Below are 18,653 nucleotides of genomic sequence, written 5' to 3'. Positions count from 1 at the left end.
TGCAGGTTCATTGTAGTATTTTATTTGCCAATTAATGCTTAACTACAGCTTCTGGAATTATCAGAACTTTCTGTCTTCTTCTGAAATGTCTACACGGTAGAGGTTATATTTAATAATTTTTTAACTGAAACAATTTCACTTTATAAAAAAAAGATGAACAACAAAAAAACACCTGTGGTTGTTTTTCTTTCCTTTTGGATGTCTCCTGCTGGTGTAAGAAATTAACTGTTTAAATATTACATGCTGTTAGTGTCTTTTGAAGGAAGATATACGTATTATACTTGGCTTATGGTAAATTCTGTCATGAAAAATGAGTATATTAAATCATTTGCTATATGAGAAGTTTCAAGACAGGCTTTCTTCATAAGCTACACATTACTCAAACTGTTTCATGAAAACCAGCGTATTTGTCTTACAAGTATATGATTCAGTAGTTTGAGATATGTGGTACAGTTTGTACAGATAACCTGTGTAGTTCTATGTAACAGCACTGTGAATCAGAAACGGTTAGCAACAGCTTGTATAAATTGGGGGGGTGTGTGTTTTGTTCTTTACATACTCTTAATGCAAAAAAAATCCTTTAAAATCAGTACTTAAAATCTCATTTGTTGCATGCTGAATGCCCATAGGCCTTTAGCTTTGATTCCTGTGTCTTAAGGGGGAGGGGCGGTAAGGATTAAGGATTAAAAGGTATTTAATGCTTCCTTAGGGAAAATTATTTACTTGGCAGATCTGTGGTAATAGTTCCTGCTCAAACTTGAGTGATTGTAACTGATTGTTTACAATTCAGTGGCTGCTTTTGAGATGGAAATTTCAATGTTGGGAACTTTTTTCTTGAAGAAGAAAAGAAATTTTAGATTCTAGCTTCAGTTTTTGAGCATCTATCTCCTTCCTCTTAAGTGTGCAGAATAAAATTTCTGCCATTTAATACTTCTCTTCCACTGCTTGTATTCTATAGTTAGTTTCACTTAAGGGTCCCTCCAGCTGTGCTCTGAGAGTTCTGTATTTTCCTCTGGAAAAATGGGCTGTGTTTATTCTGGACTCATCAGTCCTTCTGTGTATTACACCTTTTGGTAGTCAGTAAACTATTCTTAAGCATTAATGTAACATAGCTTTCTCTAAATAATTGGGTTAATAATTTACTATTTGTGGTGTGTTTAGCCCTGTGTTAATGGTATTGTATCCCACCTCTTCCCCTTTAAAGCTTTGCTTTGCTTTGTCAGTTCTCATGGAAGTCTTTATGATGAGTTAACACATTCAGGATTGTGCAGATTGAAAATATATATATTGATAGCACACTGCTGAAGTTTAAGGAATCACACAGATATGAATCCCACTTGTTATTCTGCATTTTTATCATTTTCAGGCTTCCTGTACATTCCTGGAAGCATTTTGCCATACAAAACTCGAATGCTGATACGAGGTGTCAGCTACTGCACTGGTCTAACTGCAAGCATAACAGATTTCAGTTGATTTTGCTGACAAGTTTGAATCCCAGCTATTTGCTTCTAGCTGTCTTCTAGGACGGATAACAGCAGCAGGTTTCAACTCCATCAAAAGAACTGAAGAACTTGGAGGGAGATGCAGTTTAGCAAAGAAGTCTTCATGGTACTCGGCACTTTGTCTTAGGAGAGGCTGGAGTATCCATCAGACATTGTTTACTGTAACAGTGCCATGTGCAGAGTGAGAGACTGGCTAAACACCTTTCCCACAGACAGTGTGCAACATCATAGAATCGTAGAATGGTTGGAAGGAATCTTAAAAATCATCTCGTTTCAACCCCTTGCCATGGGCAGGGATGACTTCCACTAGACCGTGTTACTCAGAGCCCCATCCAACTGGCCTTGAAAACCTCTGTAATAAAACTCAAGATATTTTACTGCTTTTATGGATTTGGTAGTGTTACAAGCCTTGGACCTTGACTTTTCTTGTCCTTGCTATCTGGATGTAGGTGGTAAACTGAGTATTTCCAAGGGAAATGGTAACTCTCATCTCCCTGGGTCCTGTAAAGCACTCCTTCCTCAGCTGTGGGCTGCTAGTGCACCCAGACTTGGTGTGGCTGAGACTGTGTTGTGCATCTCTGTTTGATTGGGGTTTTCTTTCTCCATAGGCCTTAGGGATTGATCAGGAGGTTGAAGATGCAATTTGAAAGATGGTTGTATGTCCTTCTAACCAGATTAGGCACTAAACTCAGAGTAAACCCAAGACAATCAGTCATACCTATTAATCCTCAGGGGTTTTAGAGCAAACAATACCTTAATGTTCCCCATAATTTTGTGGTTAGTTGTAGATATGGCTGTTTAACTACAGTATATGCTTCTAAGTTTATTGAGATTTTATCATGGGCTAAATGAACAATTGAAGACTCAAAGCAGTTTTTGCATTTTTTCAGGGGAAAATCCACTGAAAGTGAGTTGAAAACTTTCTAGGTATAGAGAAATTCCAATTTTCACAAATAAACCATTTTTTCAATACTTAGCCTGTCAAACAGGTTGTGGCATAAAGACTTGCACAGGAAACAAAAATATTTATAAAATCAAAATATTTTTGTGTTTCTCTGAGAAAGTTCTGCTTGTGGGACAACAGGGGGACAGCAGCATTGGCATTTTGCTTGTCACTGCCTGCCTCCCTGGTTTACCAACCCTGTAATGTCTATTCCCTTTGGCAAATTCCAGATTTGGCAGTGGTCTGAAATGACATTATGTTCCTGTAAATTTTGTGAGGATACATGACAGGACTGAATGGCATCCTGCTAATGTCTGGAGCCTGTGATTTGAATTCAACCCTGTTAGACTGCAGAGGATTCTTGTGGGGCTTCACTGGGAGACAGAAAGCTGTGTGAAATTATTTTTGCATACACCTATTTGTGTGTATGTAAAGTGCACATCTAAGTATGGGTACATGGAAACCTTTCATGAACACACTAGCATGCAGAAAATTTATTGGATCAGTACAGAGGGATTTTTTTTTTCTTGGAAGGTATGACAGTAGAGGCAGTTCTTTCTTCTTAGATACCTTCTGGCAGTTGGGATGCCATTGTGTCACACTTCATGCATAAGTGTGAAGAAAATCATATTGTTTTCTGGCACTGTATTGGTCTGTGTTCTTTGTAATTATTGCTATCCTAATGGTGAAGAACAGTTTCTTGCTAGTGTGTTAGTTCTCATGTTGGGGATGTTAATTTGGAAGAGAGCCCATCATTTATTGTGTATTCAAGAGATATTACTAACATTAATTCTTCAAAGAAAGGGGAAAGAGAGCAGAGCTGAAACTCTTCCTTCCTCCTTCCTTTTTTTTTTCTGTTTAACTAGAGGTGGGTGTAAGAATGCATAAAGTAACTGCTTGTTATCAGAAGAGGAGCCCAGCAATTTTCATTAAGATTTTATTATCAAATATTTCCAGAGTTCTTACTGTCTTTGCTTGGACAGCATGCAGGTTATTTAGAGTGTAGGAGAAACAATCTGTGAGCAGCAAGAAGCTGCCTGAAGCACCGTAAAAGTTATTTGAAGTGTAAAGGATAGGTGCTGTTGGACAGGCTTATGTTGCAGCCTCTGTGGTGACTTGTCACATGCTTGTATCTGGCTGAGAGCCAGCATGTAAATCCACTTCAGGCTGATGGCAAATTAATGATAATCTTAAAATTGTAATTGGTCATTCAAGACTTTTATAAGTCATTCTTTGTAACAAAGAATTCACGTGGGAGTGTGTGTAAAGTAATCGGTTTTTTACCAGCTTGCCCTGCAGAGGAGTTTTTGTAATGTGGGAATTAACAAACAGGTGTTTGAGACTTCCTTGAAATAAACAAAGTGGTAAGTTGCTGGAAGATGGCTTCTTCCTATTGAAATAATATTGTTATTAATAACATTAGTAATAATATAATCGATAACAATGGAAACAATCCCTCCCCCCAAGTTTGGTATCCATAATGTAGGAAAAGCAAGTGATTTTTGTGTCAGTTTTACCAGAAGTGTATGTGTTTATAATCAGAATACTTATCCTTTGATGAATTTATTTCAATTGCTGTAGTACTGATACTTGTTTTTAGTGTGTGGCAGAACCTTGTTGTGATGTTTCTTATGATACTTGCGGCGTTTTGTTTTTATTTTTAATTAGGGCAGAAGTTTTTAATAAGATTTGTTGTGTTTAGCGATAAGGGAGTTTGAGCTCAGGCTTGAAGATATTTTGTATCATTCCTCTTCTTGGTATCTTTGAACCCTTACAACATTACATTACTTCATCAATTTTACAAGCAAAATATTTTCGTGGAAATCAGTACAGGTGGCTTTATTTAGCATCTGTTGCTGCATAATCTCATTCTTCTTTGTTAATGCATCAAACACTTTGCCTGGAAGTTAAGGTAAAGCTGTGCTGCAGTTTAATTATATATTATCTCTTTCTGGATTGCACTGATAAGTGTTTAATTAAGTATGTCTGGAGTGCTTCAAGCTAGTGTCTAATAAAATATAATCACCCTGAAAACATTTAATTTGCTAGCTCTCAAGGCCAAGTGGGTCAGTAATCCAAACTTTGTGTCTGCTCCCTCTGTGTTGCAGTTCTCCTACAACTGGCAAGTGATGCTTTACCCAAGGATGCAGCCTTGTCTCTTGCCTATCTACTTGCACTGCCACAGGTATGCTGATAGGGACTTTGTTTGTATGTTTTTGCCAAGAAAGACTATTCATAGCAGAATTCCATTAGCAAATTTCATTTCCTTAAGATTTTAAAATCTTAAATATTCAAATTCATTTTAATACACATTTTTTCAGATTGGGCTGGTGCTTATAAAGGAAAGTGAACAAATGCCATTAGATGGTCCATTGAACATGGCACTGGCGAAAAGACACGTTTTCTTACTTAAAATAGAAATTGGTCCACCAGACTGACAAGTCTAACTCAGAAATCTGGATAATAACCTTGTGGTACAGAAGCAGCAATAGTGTAGTTGGAAGAACGTTTTGGATAGATATTTGTGCAAGAGGGAAAAAACCACCATAATGTAGAATTATCTTTATGTGTGGAGGTTACTGATTTACTTCTGTGCCAGAAAAACATAGGGCTATTTCTAAATGACAGCAAGTAGCTTTTTAGAAAGTTTGTACACTTAATGTTGTGTGCTTGCTAATTCTTTCATGTAAATTAATTCTCTCTTTCTTCTAGGTGGTAGATGCCAACAAATGCTTTGAAAAGCAATTACATTCTGCGTTATCTCTCCAGCTGGCAAGTTATTACTATAGCCTGCAGATCTATGCTCGTTTGGCACCATGTTTCAAGGACAAATGCCACCCTCTCTACAGGGTTAGTACTCTTTTCTTTTTAAAGCTACATTCATTAATGTTCAGCATAAAAGCTATTCTAAAAAGCCAGTACATGAGTTAAGCCTGTCAAGGAGCTGATCTGACTTACACTGTGAGCAGCCTGTTGTGTTATGCATAATTATTCTTCTACAGTGCTGTAAACAAACAAGTACTTCACAATTTGTGGAAGAGTTTTTGAAGTACAATATCAAGTGTCATTTTTAGGTAACAGCACTATCAGTCTTCAAAGTAGCTTATAAGCACTGAGCATTAATGAGTATAGCTTGTGCTGTTACCTTGCAATACAAGGTAGCAATACAAGGTGTACAAGGCAATGTAGTACTTCCCAGGAAAAGTGAAGTCCATTTCAACAAAAACAGTGCTTTTCAGAAAGTTTCCATAGCCTCCCGTAGGGTGTGTTGGATTGTATTTCAGTTTACATATGGTGTTTTGAAAATTCATCCTCATTCATTGAGGAATTTTTTTATTTCCTTTGATAAGTTTCTGGTTTTGGAATGGCACTACTTTGCCCATTCTCCATTGCCAGTGGTTAAAGCAGTTTCATGGTGAAGTCCATACTAAATGGAAGAGGTAACATACAAAAGTTTAATAAGGCATTGATTGCCATTCTTACTGAGGTACCTGCATAAAAACTCTAGTTTGCTCCAAGAGAGCCTCTCTGAATTTACACAGTTCTTTCCTCCTGTGAAGAAGCTCTCTGGACTGCTTGGGTTTCAGCCTGTCTCTCAACTGTAGCTAAAAGAACACTTCTGGTCACAAGTTTTCTGAAAAGGAAGCAATCACCACTGTGGCATGAGAGAATTGTTTTTTTCCATGTTAAGAATGACTCCTGATTTACAGCAGAAAGCCTGTTTTGATACTCACCCAATTCTGCAATTAAGAAGCCTTTCATGTTCCTGCTGAGATGTTCATTTTACTCTCTTCTGGTTAGATGCTAAAGGAAAATGTAGCCCACAACTGTGGGGCTTGAAAAATATGTTGGTTGTGATGAATTAATTCATGTTTGTTAAAATGCTTTCTTTGAGCCTGTAAATCTTCTTGCTGCAAGACAACTTTGATGAAAAGGTTTGTGGGTTTTTGTGGGAGTTTTTTTCTTACTTTAGCTTTTTTAAACAGTCCTATTTTACAGGAAGATCTAAGAAGCCTTTGGAAAGTATGAGTTATAAGAATGAGGACAGAGATGTTAGATTGAACTATTTATATTCCCATTGCAACTTAATAAGTCTTATCAATGGCACCATGCAGTTTGTCTCTTAACTGTGATGTGATCTTTGGCTAATATTTTGTTCCATCTTGGTAAAATACTGTATGTGACTGTGATAAATATTGTATTCTAAGTTGTATGCTAGAAATTGTATGTTCTATGTTTAAGCTACTCTTAAACAATAGCTTTTGAAAACAGTTGTATAAGAAGATTGAGTGAAGATCATGCCAAAAAAAACAGGAAAAAGCCCCACCAAAACTGGCCTGGATGCCAGTAAAAAAACAACATAGGCAAATATTAATTTATAATTCATTGTTACTAATTCCAAGAGTATTGAGTGAAGGAATGCCATAGAAGTATAAAACAAGAAATAGAAACAGATACTTTTGAGCAAAATAAACACACTTGTTTTTTTCCAAAAATCCAAACCAAAAATGCTAAACGCCAGACTTAAATGCCCAATTTATACTTAATTTTTATGTAAAACAGACATTTGTTTAACATATTAGATGCTGTTAATAAAGAATGGGTCCCCCTGCAAGTTGGTTCATCAATGCCATTCTAGTTTCTGTCCATGGGAATAGATCTAGCCATGAGTTCTGGGTGGTTTTTTTTGTGTTTCCTTAGAGTATCATGGGAGGAAAAGAAAACTGATCTCAAACTTCTGTGAAAATGTTACACTCAGCTGGAGATGTCATTCCGTAGTAGATTGTCTTCCAGCTCATGGCACTGTTGGCTTGCATCACCTTTATCTTGTGGCTGCTTGTGAAAGCAGCAGTGCATCCCTAGGTCCTTTGCCTGCCTCAAGCTGTACATTATTCTTAGAAAGAAGGTATCTGAGTCCATTTCTGTGGGTGAGGGTGTACAGCCAATTGTTTTCCCCCATTCTCACTCTTTACATGGTCAGTAATGATGTAAGTCTGGCACTTCAGCTACTCAGAAGGTGAAACCTTAAGATCACAGAGCATGTATTTCTGTCTAGTAGCATCTGTGTCACAGTAGGTGTGATTTTTCTAGTCCAGTGAATCAAGTATACTGCTGGAAAAATGTCTGAATTAAAGGAAACTGTATGGAAGCATGGAAAAGTCTACACAAACTGTGTTTCTCATTTTAAAATTGTTTCTCATTTCTTTCATTGTTTGAAAAGAGTTCATGAGTACTTCTGGCAGAACAGGAGAATTGTTGGTAGAATGGAAATGACAGAGCATAATGTTACAAGGATAATGGGCAATGTGAGGAGAGCTGCTCTTCCATTGGCTAGGACAGACTTTCAAGACTTGCCAGTTAGTCAAGAAAGATATTTTGAAACAGTGTTTGGGTCTGTTGCATGAAGGCTTGTTTCTTTTTTTGTTTGTTTTAATTGTGATGTCCAAGAATCCGTATACTGACAGCTAATATCTGTGCAACAAACCAGAATCATAAATTGTCAGAAATTCTCACTATGACTTTTTGAACTATTGATGCTCAAAAGGAAATCATCTTGGTAATTTCAGTTTCTGGTAAAGTTATTCTTTTGCTCCTAGGACAAACAAAGGGATTTGTCTGTAACGTATTAGTTTAATTTTGTGTCCCAGACTATTTCAGTTTTTAGTTGTTACGACAACATAAACACAGCAGTCACAGTTTAAGGCATCTGAGCTATATTACTTTCTTGTCCTGAGCAATATGTTGAAGGAGCTCTCCAACCTAAGAAAAACGCAAATAAAGGTCAGAAGAACAGAACAAAATTTCCAGGAATGGACTGTGTGTGGAACATACTTGTATGAGAAGACTAATTACCCTTTGAGGACCTATATTTATTTTTGGTTTAGGTCTGTAACAGGATGGGACTGACTTTCCACTGGAGCTCCTGTGGTGCTGTGCTTTTGCATTTGTGGCTAGAAAGGTTGGTAACATGCCTGTTTCAGCTGTTGCTGAGCCTTGCTTGCACAGCATCCAGGGCTTGCCCCATTGCCACTCTGATTCACCTCTCAATAACTCCCAGTCTTGATGAACAAAAAGAAAAGCTGTACAATTGACCAAGAAATTTGCTGGGTAATTCTTGTTAGCAGCTTATCTCCTCATTTGTCCTATCCTGGTGATCTGATAATTGACTGGAATAAATTGTTTACTCTAGAAGGGAGTGTAAATGCTTAATTATCCTGAGGTTAATTAATATGTTTTGTTCCTGTCCTCATGCTAATACTCTGTTGCTGAGGTGTTTCTGTTGTTTTGAAGAGGATTATTTTACTGACCTCAGCTGAGGGGGCAAACTTTTTCTTGGACTTCAAACAACAGCTACAACAAATACTGCTAAGATATGGAGGGGAACGGGAATTTGCAGATAATAGCAGATGAGGAAATTTGCTGTTAGCAGAAAATTCTCAGTTTTTTATTTTCTTCCCTTATATGTTACTTTTCATTCAAGAAGGTGAGTTTGAATCCTGTCCTTTTGTGCGTTGCAACTGACAATATGTTGAACTGCTAAGCTCAAAGATTCTCCTTAGTGATGCTTCTCTTGTTGTGGCCTAGAATTGATGAAGAACCTGTGAGTTCAGTCCACAGAGTTAAATAGCCTGATATTTATTTAACCTATATGACAGGGTACATTATGCAGTGAACTTGTGCTCTGTGCACTTAATCTGCTTCTCTTTCCTGTTGCTTGCTGCTTTGGAAAGCCTCTATCAGCATCTCTTAAGAGGCAAAATTCGGTCAAAAGAGGAGTGCTTTGAACTTGGGACGGAATATGTAGAAATTTCTGTTGGTCTACCAGGATTTCATTCTGCCAGCTTCACCTGGCTCCCAGGGTTTTGTTGCTTGCTTGTGTAAGGTTGGTATAAATTATAAATATGTTTATATTAATCCAGAGAAGTAAAACTCCCAGCTATGGTCCATATGCTACTGCTTTATGTAATATTCCAAATATAGGATGTTGAAAATAAAGACCTAATTTGAAATGGAAATAGATATTGTATAAGAAGGCAGGAAAAAGGGAGGGTGGCAGATCTGATGCATCTGATAGCAGATCTATTACCCATACTAGATGAGGTCTTAATGGGTTTAACCTGGCACTCTAGTGCAGCTAAAGGTTAAGTCTCTTCACGAGATAATCTCTAAATCTCTTATTGGAATGCTAATTAAATGATTGCATATTGGTTTGCATATCCTGTCACATTCCTAAATGATGACTTCAGCTTACTAGAGATAATGTATACATTTTTAATCTCAACTTGGATTTATGTACATGATGTTTTACATCATGTGCATAACTAACATGCAGAACTGACAAACTGTGTCAGACAGTCTTGTTTCATTTTGTCTGGACGTTCAGCTTTCCATTCATAAATGCAATGGCTAGCACTAAGGCTGCTGTAGATGGTAAAATGGTAGTGCTCTTTATTTTTGGCCTATGATGGACTTGAAACTTGGGGTTTTTTAAGTCCTGATTCAAGCCCTCATCTCTGGCCCCTCTTTCTGTTTTGCTTGTGATGCTGAAAACTAGCAAGTTTCATTTGGCAGTGTAATTTTTCCCTGTTGTTTCACTGTTGGAAATTTCTGTTGTATGTTCTGCATCAAGTTCAAGTTTCTTTGCTGGTCTTTGGGTTGCTCCACTTCTCTTTCATGCTGCTGTTACGCCTAATACTTCTTATTGTTTTATATCCTACACTACTAACATGTTAATAACATGTTTATACATGTTCAGGTACTGATACCCATTAACACTTGGTGGGTAAATCTATTGAATTTGGCCTCTGCAGGACTTGCTGTTGACTTTTTCCTCTCTGAAAAGTGATCTCCAAGCTTCTATCTCTTGTTTCACCAGATTTCAGTTAGTGAAAGGACAATTCTTCCAATTCATCAATAACTTCCATTTTCTTGTTGGACTTCAGTGTGAAAACTTGTGAAAATATTTTGCAAGATTTCTGTGTATTTAATTCTGTTAGTCTGTGTGCTCTTTGATACCCTCATAGCCCTCCAGCCAGTGAACAGAGGGCATGCTGATCTTTTCCCACCCATCTCTTAATGCTCAGTGGTCTTACTATTTGTTATATAGTCTGCCATCTTACTGGGGATGGGCCTTTGACTTGCTGGGCTACAATCCCTATGAAGATCCCTTTTGCGTCCTATTTTTTTCAGATGGAACTTGCACTCTGGCATGTTATTTTAAAAATGTTTGTTGATGCACCTTGGCCTGCCATTTAAAGTAATTTCACATTTGTGTTCCTTCAGAACTAAGGGATGAATGCCAGCTGGTCATGGCACATAACTGACACCTTCCAGATTCATTTAACTCATGTGGCTCCTCTGAGCTCTCTCCCCACACCTTCAGCAGTGAGGGCTGACACAAAGATCTCATGATTCTTACTGCTATGGACTTACCCATGAGTGCTCCTTCCACACCTTTTCTCCATGGGATCCTGCCACTTCTCTGCTTCCTGATTTTGAGCACTTTTCAAACATATTCTATCAGTTTTACCATTCTTTATAAAACACGTTCCAGGTGCTTTTTTAGCACTTACAAGTTCCTTGTGTTGTGTTTTGACATGGAAGTGAATTTTTTCAGGAAGTTGGTAGTCAAACCAATCAGTGGTCAGATTTGGATTGACCACTGAAGGTATGGACATGCCTCTGAGAACACAGGGGGTTAAAAGCAAGAGCTCCCAGGGGAACTGTCTCTTTGGTTCCGGTCCTCGGAGAGTGCAGTGCAGACTCTCCCCTGCCCAGCCATGGGCTGGGTGCGGGAGGGGAAGCCACGCGGCCTTGTCCAGGTAGGCCAAGGGGGCTGAGGGTCTGGAACCGAGCCAGCTCCTGCCGGTGGAAGGGTGGAGAGAAACAGAGATGCCTTTGTTCCCCCCCGCCCCCAGAGGCAAAGAGACAGAGAGCCTGATGGCACCTGGAAATTTGCCAGCAGAGGAGAAGGAGAAGGGGGCGGAGATGCCCAGTGTGGGAGTTGGAGTTAGTTCTGGGCAGAGAGTTCAGCCGTCCAGGGAGTCTGAACTTTTAACCCTATCCTGGGAAATGAAGGCTTTGTAAAATATTACTCCTCCTTGATTTGAAGTAGATGAGAGACAGTCCGGGACCTGAGATGTTAAAAGAAGAAATTTTTAGGTGGGAGGAGATGATGGAGTAGCTTTTGGCTGGACTTTTCTTGTTAGCCATAGACTGAACCAAAATCTCCTGCAATAGAGACTGCATTTTAGGGAGATGCAGTGGTGAACCAAAGAGACCTGCTTCAGCAACTACCAGCACAGGAATGGAGAGAACAGAGAAAAAGCTGAGGAGGGTGTGGTGATGCCCTCTGTCTTCAGGAAGAAGAGGGTGTGGTGATGCCCTCTGTCTTCAGGAAGAAGATGATCTCTGTTCTTGGACCCTTGGCCCCAGGGGAAAATGGGGGGGACTGTAGTCCCAAGATGAGAAGCTGAACTGTTGTTTCTCTGGGTCTTTGGCAAAGCATCCTTAAAGGAGCCCTATGGGCAGTCTGTCCATGCACGGTGGTGAGAGCACTGTGACATGGAAAGGAGAGTGTCACACTGGCAGATTTTCTCTGGGCGGTTGCCATGTGTGACAGGGAAACACAGGAGGTGGCAACTGTTTTTCCTGGGGGGTCTGTGGCGCAAGAGAGACTCCTCTCTCCCTTGATAGACTGAGTACTGATTATCTAAAGGGTGGCAACTTGATCAGGAATCCCGGGTGATGTTCCACAATGGTTGTTTTGGAAATTGGGTGGGGGGAGGAGGGGTGTTTTGGAGGGTCTTCATCTTGGATTTAGTGTGTGTGTGTGTCTTTTATAGCAGTAGTAGTAGTAGTCTAATAAAGTTTTTTTTTCCCTTTGTTATTAAGCTTGGGCCTGCTCTGCTCTGTTCCTGATAGCATCTCACAGCAATTATTTAGGAAGGTGTATTTTCATGGGGGCGCTGGCATTGCACCAGTGTCAAACCATGACACCTTTCTAGCTTTTCATATTTTGTGAATTTTCCTCATTGATTTGCTTATTGTTCAGTGATGTCTCAATACATAATCACACATTTTCTAAATGAGTGAATATCTAACAAAAATGGAATATCAAATTCAATATCTAACAAAAAAAGCTAATAAAAATGGAGAACTCACTAAGCTGTGGTGTTTCCAAAGGCTTAAAGCTGAAGTAAGCTCTCCTGAACTACCAGCAAATATAGTTAGTTTTGAACATCTTCTGGTATGATCACTAAAACCTAATCCAGTAATTAGGGACACTGTAGCCAAGTGACAAGTAGATTCTTTTGGTTGTGATGTGTTTAATATAGATCAGCCAATGTTTCACAGATCCTCAGCTTTCTTTGTTAAGAACACAACATGACAAAGTATTGCCATTCTTAGTTGGGACCAAATAATATTTAGGTGACTCAGAAAATATCTATTGTTACATGGTTGTTAGGTGTTGCCCCCATTCCCCTGTTTCATTTCTTCAAGATAAAGTGTACGTACGAAATTAGATGCTTACAGTCTTGCTTATTTCTGTTTCTCAAGGGTTATATGAACTGTTCTGTCAAATCCTACTTCTGAAAGCAGACCAAGTGTTGTTCTTTAGACAGATGTTTAGAAATTTTCTTTAGAAAAGAGGATCTTCAAACTAGCCTTTCATTTCAGCAGAGAGTTGAGTTTTAGCTTGCCCATGTTTCTCTGGAGACATAGTAGTGATTTTTCATGTGAGGGAGATAGCTGGGATAAGTGCTAATGCTTTTCCTTCTTGTGGAGGGTTTTGTTCCTCTCTGGGAGACAGTACAGAGGTGACCAACAGCTTTTTGAAGCAGTCTTACCCTAGTCAAGTAGTTTTATCTTCTCTTTTACATTCCTTTTCCAGGCTTCTGTAACTGTTTTCTCCAGTCAGTGAGCATCATGGATTTTGCAGGCAACCTGCTTGAAATTTATTAGTCATCTAATAATTAAGAACATTTTAGCAAAATTTCATTCATCTGAGTTGGCAATATAGGTTACTTTTCAACTGCTGAATTTCCATCGAGTGAGAGAGTAGGCTTCTCCGTCCCTTTGTTTTTTAGTTGCTTGACTCCTTGATTGAGGCTAAATGCTAGATTGGCCTCTGTATTTAGCTGAGGAGACTACAAATGAAAATGTGTATCCCAATAATGTAAGGTGGTCACTGAGAAACACTTCTCAGAAGTGCTAGCAGTGCTCTTGGATTAGGATGAAAAATATCTGACTTTTGACATTTTAATAGCTGTCAGGGAGGATGAAGTTAAGTGTTTTTGTAGCTCATGATATATCTAGTTTTCAGCCTTTGAATTAGTAAGATACAGAAATATTTGCATGTATCAAGTCAAGTAACTGTACAAATTAAAAAGAAACAGTATTTTACTTAAACTGAAATTGCATAATACTGCAGTAAAGTTTTGCAGTAAGAGTTTATGCTTGTCCCAAAGTCTGTATATGACTACAGTTGCTACCATATAGGTCAAAATTCAAGACATATTCTGAAAGAATAGCCAATTACATCATTTATTCAAAAAGAAAGCGCAGTGATTTTTTTTTAGACTAAAGGGAGATAGACAGAAGGTTAGGGTTATTACTAAAAACATGGCACTTACTGGGAGTAATGCTGACTGCAAATGGGAAATGAAATATATGCTATGAATTTAGTAGGCACTTCACTCAAAACCATGTAGTAATTTTCTATTTTCAGAAATGTTCTTTCAGTTGACACTCTAACCTTTTATATGCCATGTGTTACTTTCACTAAAAGAGCTATCAGATGAAATGATGAGATTTTTCTACCTCAACCTGACTTATCAATCAGAAAATCTGTAAGAGAGCACATGGTAGGAAAAAAACCTATGAAAACATTTACTCTTGGGAGAAATTATTCCTCATTCTTGTTGGAATAGCTGATAGAAATCAGAGCAAAAAAGTGTTTCTCTGAGGAGAAGCTTGACATCAGCCAGTGACGTGCGCTCACAGCTGAGAAAGCCTGGGCTGCATCAAAAGCAGTGTGGGCAGCAGCGTGAGGAGGTGATTCTGCCCGTTCACTCTTGTGGGAGCCTTCCTGCAGTGCTGTCTCCAGCCCTGAGGCCAGAACCTCAAAATGGACATGGACCTGTTGAAACAGGTCCAGCGGAGGCCACAGAGATGCTCAGAGGGCTCGAACGCCTCTCTTAAAAGAAAAGTCTGAGAGGATTGAGGTTGTTCAGTCTGGAGAAGAGAAGAATATGGAGAGACCTCATAGCACCTTCCAGTACCTGAAGGGGCTACAAGAGATGTGGAGAGGGACTTTTTACAAGGGCATGTAGTGACTAGACAAGGGAGAATGGGCTTAAACTGAAAGAGGGAAGGTTTGGATTGGGTTTAACTGAAAGAGGGTAGGTTTAGATTAGGTATGAGGAAGAAATTCTTCAATGTGAAGGTGGTGAGGCACTGGGACAGGTTGCCTAGAAAAGGTGTGGATGCCCCATTCCTGGAAGTCTTCAAAGCCAGTTTGGATGGGTCTCTGAGCAACCTGGTTTAGTTTCAGCTGTCCTTGCCCATGGCAGGGGTCTTGGAACAAGAGGATCTCTAACGTCCATTCTAACCCAAACCATTCTGCAGTTCTATGAAAACAACACTAGAACAACTGGTTGCTCTTGCTCATGTGCTATCATCTCCTTGTTTTGCTAACCATAAGGATTTTGCTTGTTGTATGTGGAACATGAGACCTTTCTTAGGAATGCTTAAAATGGTGTAAAACAAAGGTGATGTTACAGGGATCTGGGCACAAGGGAGCCTGTCTTCTGCCTTCCCCTTTGGATTTCTGTGGCTGGCTGCAGTGGCAGCTTTTGCCCATTGCCAAAAGATTACAGTTCAAGAGGTGAGGGAAATGCTTTCCAACCTCAATCCAGAGAGGTCCACAGTGTCAGTTTTGTCTTTGAGGTGATTATAAACAGATTGGCCTCTGATCTAAGCAGTTTTCCTGATGAGTTTTTTTTTATAATTTCTGTATTGCAGTCTGTAGATTATTTATTTAAGAACAATTAGATGGATTCTTGGTCTTAAAAGAAGTAAGCAAGCCAAATAGCCTTACAGTGATCTATTATCATATCAGAGATAAAGTGTTCACAGTAGAGCTTTTTTTATTACTATTATTTTATTAGTGTTACTATAGTTGTTAAATTATTGCTACTTACTGAGCAGGAGAGGAACAGCATAACAGCTCTTTTTTTTTTTTGTTTGTTTTTTTTTTTTTTTTTTTTTTTTTTTTGTTTTGTTTTGTTTTGTTTTGTTATTTGTTTGTGATGCGTATGACTGAATTAAGTCTTATATAGATTGGAGGAGGAAAAAAGGCATACCAACTTGCCAGGAAAAAAAGCCCCAAAAATTGAAGATTAATTCAGGCATAAGAATGATGACATTCCAAGATCAAAATCTCCAATTTCATTATAAAAACAGTGTTGCTTTTATACTATCACAGTGGCACATATATTGAGGGGCTTCATTGATGTCACTTCCAGAGGGTGGTCAAAAAAGAAGAACTGCTTTAAAACATTTACTCAGGTGGACTCTGAATCCCTGCTGAGGCTTATTGGTAATGACCAGTGGGGCAATAGGGATAGAAACCTGACCTGTGCTGAGTAAATCACATTTAAGAGCATGAAATTAAAATAGCTTTGTGCTGAAGTGATGTGTGCTTTTTCTTTTCTCTCAATTTTTTTTTGTCCTAAATCCTAAGGCCTCTGTCAGCACAAATATAGTAGATGAGTGAAATGCATTGGCAGGGGGTTCCTGAGGGATTTCCCCTGGCAGTGCTAGGGAGGCTTCTGAGTTAAGGGCATTAATACATGTGGGTCAGCTCTTCTGCCTTCTCTGGAAACTTACCCTGTGTTTACAATATATGCCTGTAAAATGCCCTTCCTGCATGATCACAGGAGAGAAGGCTTTTTTTCAAACATCTGTCTAGAAGTACTGGAGGAGATTATCTGGCAAATTGGGGAGTTGGACACCTAAGCACAATTTCTAACTTTGCTGAAGGACTCTGATAAACCAATAGAATTGTGTAGTAGCTCTTTGGGGTTGTTGGTGTGGTTTTTGACAGGAGATGTTATAAAGGGAACAAGTTGAATATGGCATCTTATTGGTCTTACTTGTCAAAATTAATTTATATTTACTCAAATTGCTGTCTGTTACAATTTGAAGAAAGTCCAAGAATTGAAAAACTCTGTGAATGCTACAGTAAGATTCAGACTTGACTGATTTTGCTGATTTTCTTCATGGCCAAGTACTGTTACTAGCTAGTTGCAACGGTTTTTTTCAATTAAAATTTGTTAAAACATATTTTGAAAACTAATGATGCAGCTGTAGTGATTTTTCTTTCTTACTGTTCATTAGAACAAGCATCATGTCTAATTGAATTAGGTATCTAATGGGTGTAGAAATAGTTTTGCTTTTCTTCTAAAAGATATGTATTATTAAAAATGTGAAGATGTTAAAAAATGAATACTTAAAATGAAGAAATAGAAGTTCAGTGCGTCTTGATACCAGACAGAAGACTGTGGGATTTCTCTAATTTCGGATTCATATGCTGCGATAGTTTGGGCTGTAGGTTTTTTAAGAGATGAGAGAATAACACTTGATTGAAAGATTTCTGGTGGTGAACAGAATAAGACAATCTTTAGCAACTACTTGCAGTAAAAAAACTTCATTTGTGTTTTCTTAATCTAAATGTATAATTTTTGTCTTCTAAATTGAAGAGGTTGCACTTTATTTTGCCATATGTATGTGGGTTTATATATACATGGGTATTCACGTAGTGTATGATTCTTTTATTCTAAATTTGACATTAGTAAGACCAATAGACCGCAAGACATTATCTCTAAATAAGGTCCTTGGGACCATATATGGGCAGCATGGAAGATTACACACAGGTGCTTTTACAGAAATATAACAAATGGGGCCTTAATGGAGAGAGGGGAAAGCTGACAAAAGAGAGCAAATTTACTCCCATAGGTTGTCAGAGGAACTTACCCTTGTCAGTGGACTGGTTATATTAAACATATTTCCCTGTCTTGCTCTGACTTACCCTGTCTCCATGCTCTGTTTTCTAGTGTATCACACAGAATGAGGTACCAGGGTACATAATAAGCTGTGGATGGGTTTCCAGCTGATATAATTGTGTTGTAGAGGTACTGCTCTGCTTGCCTGTCTCTTTTTGTGAAGTTGTATTATTCTAGTACCAATCTCCTAAGCAGCCTTGAAAGAAGTGCTGCTGTTGTTCATAAAACCATTGAGTTTGCAATGTTTGGAGGGCTTTGGAAGTGTAGAGTTGAGAGGAAAAAGGATGCCCTGTAGCATTTAATGTGACTCAGTGAGCAGCCTGTCAATTAAGATACTTGGAAAAAAATCAATTTAGAATGACCATTAAGTCACGGAAAAAATAAAGCACACCTCAAGGTTTAAACTTCTGGTGCATGTTTTACCCAGCTGTGCACTCTAGTCAATGTTGACAAGTTTATCTTCTAATGTAGCAGAATAATTCAAAGTATATTGCTTGGGTACACTCAACATTTTTGAGATCACAGCAGTTACATCAGCTGTTTCTCAATATTTCATCTACACTGGCATCCCGAGGTATTTTTATTGGCTCTTTTGAAAGTACTCCTTCCTCAGTGGATGCCACACAGAAGTCACAGTGCATTTTTTTGGCATTGAGCTGCTGGTGCCCTCATTTTTCATGGAAGAGAGAAATCAAGATATTAAATAAGCCAAGTGTTTAGATGTTACACAGAGCTCTGTTCAAGTGGAGGTGCCTTGACATAGCCACTGTTCAGATGTTGAGATAAATTGGAACACTCCACAGTACATGCATTCATTTTTCATGCTTTGTGTTCTAAATTTTTGCTATGTTATGAGGATTTTTGACTACAGAAGTGAATGGTTTATAAGAGATGCACTTGGTGTGTAATTTCTAACACAGAAAAGTAAGTTTTATTTGTGATTAAGGTATTTTGAAAACTGAGGTTGCTGTAGTCCATAGATGATCAGTATTTTATTCTTTGAAGATTGAGGGTGTAGGCAGTGCCTCGAGTAATTTGTGGATCCTGCAATACTTCTTTGAAAGTATTAGTTCTCAACACTTAAAAGCTATTCCTCTCTCAAATCTGTATAATAGAAGTGTATCAGAAATTCAGTAACTT

The 18,653-nt window shown here is 38.5% G+C and overlaps 1 protein-coding gene across 2 annotated transcripts in view; it reads left to right on the top strand.

The window, feature by feature from the left end:
* The window catches only part of NBAS (NBAS subunit of NRZ tethering complex), a 159,517-nt gene that overhangs the window by 76,213 nt on the left and 64,651 nt on the right, over window positions 1-18,653 (top strand). For both annotated transcript variants that reach the window (XR_008429863.1, XM_053937943.1), the window contains exons 39-40: window positions 4,554-4,630; window positions 5,158-5,295. Coding sequence is in view for 1 of the 2 variants with exons in the window: in XM_053937943.1 (XP_053793918.1) it covers window positions 4,554-4,630; window positions 5,158-5,295 (215 nt within the window). In the remaining variant the exon portion in view is untranslated. The remainder of the gene's footprint in view (window positions 1-4,553; window positions 4,631-5,157; window positions 5,296-18,653) is intronic.

Source organism: Vidua chalybeata, chromosome 3 (assembly GCF_026979565.1).
Source record: "Vidua chalybeata isolate OUT-0048 chromosome 3, bVidCha1 merged haplotype, whole genome shotgun sequence".
NCBI lineage: Eukaryota > Metazoa > Chordata > Aves > Passeriformes > Viduidae > Vidua > Vidua chalybeata.
This window is presented reverse-complemented; position numbering and strand designations above follow the sequence as displayed.